Genomic DNA, 2,590 nt, shown 5'->3' on the forward strand with positions numbered 1-2,590 from the left:
CTGCCGCCGCCGCGGCGCCTCTTCCCGGCGCCGCACGATGCCGGCCGACCTGATGGAGAAGAGCAGCGCCTCGCCGGTGGCCGCCACCCCCGCTAGCGTCAATGCGACTCCCGACAAGCCGAAGACGGCGGCGGAGCACCGCAAGGTAAGGGCGGCCGGGTCGGGATGGGACAGAACGGGCAGCGCCGTGCCGAGCCGCGCCGGACGCTAACCGCCGGCTCTCTTGCAGTCCTCCAAGCCCATCATGGAGAAGCGGCGGCGGGCGCGCATCAACGAGAGCCTGGGGCAGCTGAAGACGCTCATCCTGGACGCGCTGAAGAAGGATGTAAGTGTAGGGGGTCGGGGCGGGGTTGCGGGAGCAAACGGTGCTGCCGGGCCGGTCTGAACCTCCCCTGTTCCCGCAGAGCTCCCGGCACTCCAAGCTGGAGAAGGCCGACATCCTGGAGATGACYGTCAAGCACCTGCGGAGCCTCCAGCGAGCCCAGATGACTGGTGAGTCCCGGGGGCAACCGGAGAGAGGGAGCTGGGGTGGCGCTGCCTGCGACCCGGAGGTTGGAGGCATCACACACTCGACCTGTWTGTAGAGAGGGTAGCAGGAGCACCAGGCTCTGCACCTGCATCCCCGGGGAGTGATGGAGGGGAGGGTGCTGTGTTCTGTACCTGTATTCCTGGTACCGGGAACCAATGGCTCCCCAACTGTATCCTGCATACTGGAGAGTCATGGGCGACACAGTGCATCATCCCTGCTACTGGGGGGTGCTGAGTGGCATCATGCTCTGTGTCATATTTCCAATATGGAGACGCTGGGGAGGGCACTGTGTTCTTTCTGCATCCCTGGTACTGGAGGGCACTGGAAGGACTGCAGTTCCAGCTCAAGTTGCCTCTACTAGCAGAGCTGTGCTCTTTGTCATGAATCGGTTTTGGGGGTATGAAAGGCACAAGAGCCACTGGAGGGACTGTGTTTTCAACCTGATCTCCAGTATATGCGGGCATAGGTAGATTCTTGGGAACTGTCTGTTCCCCACCTGGGTCCCTGTGCTGGTGGACTTGGTAGCAGAGGGKCTGTGCTCTCCATCTGAATTCTTGGCACCTGGGAGCACACAACACTGCCAGAGGGGCTGCTTTCCTCACCTGGATTACTGGCTTGGAGGGGCTGTAGGACCCCTGTTCTCTGTGCACCCTGCTGACTGCCTCTCTCCTCCCACAGCTGCCTTGAGCACAGACCCCACAGTCCTGGGCAAGTACCGAGCCGGCTTCAGTGAGTGCATGAACGAGGTGACGCGGTTCCTCTCCACCTGCGAGGGCGTCAACACTGAGGTGCGCACCCGGCTCCTGGGCCACCTGGCCAGCTGCATGACCCAGATCAACACCATGAACTACCCTGCGCCCCCTCCGCCGCCCCCGCTGCCACCAGCTGCAGCCTTTGGGCCACCCCTGGTTCCTACAGGCAGTGGCGCGGGGCCGCTCCCAGCCATGCCCTGCAAGCCAGGTGCCGATGCAGCCAAGGTGTACGGTGGCTTCCAGCTGCTGCCGGCCTCTGATGGGCAGTTTGCCTTCCTCATCCCCAGCACTGCCTTTGCTCCTGGTGGAGCTGTGCTGCCTCTGTATGGTGGCCCACCCACAGCTGCCACCGCTGCCTCGCCGCCAGGCCCGCCACCCGGCACAGCTGACTCGGTCTGGAGACCCTGGTGAGGGTGGCGGGCACCGGACTGGACTTGGCAGTGCACCCCGTGCTGCTGGCACGGCTGTACATAGATTATATGTTCATATTGGATTGTGCCTTTGTACCATAGCACTCCCTTGACAGTGTTTCGTGTTTTACACGAGATCTTCTTTTCTTCCTTTCCTCCCCTTCCTTATGTGACACCAAAGATTGGGGGTTTGTTTTTTTGGTTGGGTTTTTTTTTTTTTGAATGCTCTTAAAATAAAAGTTTCCCTTCCATTTGGGAAGGCCTTTGGAGAAAGTTGGAGCTCTGGCATGTGTGCATAGGAGGGAGCCTAGTTCCTAGCTGTCTGTGGATCTTGCTGCTCCAGGGCTGCTTTGTCCTGCTCACCAGGCTGGAGCTGTCACTCAGACCCTCTGTCCCCTCTGTCTTGTGAAATCACCTGGCCCCTCTCCCTGCCCTGGGGCAGATGTAATTACTGCTTCTTTGGGAGCAGCTCAATTAATCAGAYTTTTTTTAAAAGAGCTTGTATTTGCAGAGCACATGAGTGTGCTGTGGGAGGCACTTCTGCTCTGTTGTGGCACCTCGAGCTGATGGAATTGGAGTAGCCGTGGTAAAGCGAGACATTGAGCTGCCCGGGTGAGCCTCCTGCCCCGGACCCGGAGGAGCCTGCTTCCCAGGCTGTAGTGTAAATCGCAAGTGACTCCAGTCAGTTGATTGAGAGAGCGGTGCCTGCCAGCTTCTCATGTTACAAAAGCAGTGGCTCTCCGCAGGACAAGCCTGACACGAGTGCTCCTGTCTCCTGGCTGACAGGCTGCAGCAGGCGCTGGGCACCACCTCCACCTGGACTTAAAAGCACAGAGTTGTTCCCGACCCTGAGCACCAGCCAAGCTCTGCTTGATGATTAATGCTTTGCATGTGGTTTT

At 59.5% G+C, this 2,590-nt stretch overlaps 1 protein-coding gene across 1 annotated transcript; it reads left to right on the plus strand.

The window, feature by feature from the left end:
• Nucleotides 1–6: 6 nt before the first annotated feature.
• HES1 (hes family bHLH transcription factor 1) lies at nucleotides 7–1,929 on the plus strand. Its single transcript, XM_057382602.1, has 4 exons — nucleotides 7–145; nucleotides 230–325; nucleotides 405–492; nucleotides 1,208–1,929. Exons 1-4 carry the CDS (start codon nucleotides 38–40, stop codon nucleotides 1,690–1,692), a joined length of 777 nt encoding a protein of 258 aa, XP_057238585.1. The 5' UTR covers nucleotides 7–37; the 3' UTR covers nucleotides 1,693–1,929.
• Nucleotides 1,930–2,590: the final 661 nt, after the last annotated feature.

Source organism: Malurus melanocephalus, unplaced genomic scaffold (genome assembly GCF_030028575.1).
Source record: "Malurus melanocephalus ecotype Western Australia unplaced genomic scaffold, MMel_1.1 scaffold_576, whole genome shotgun sequence".
Classification (NCBI taxonomy): Eukaryota; Metazoa; Chordata; class Aves; order Passeriformes; family Maluridae; genus Malurus; species Malurus melanocephalus.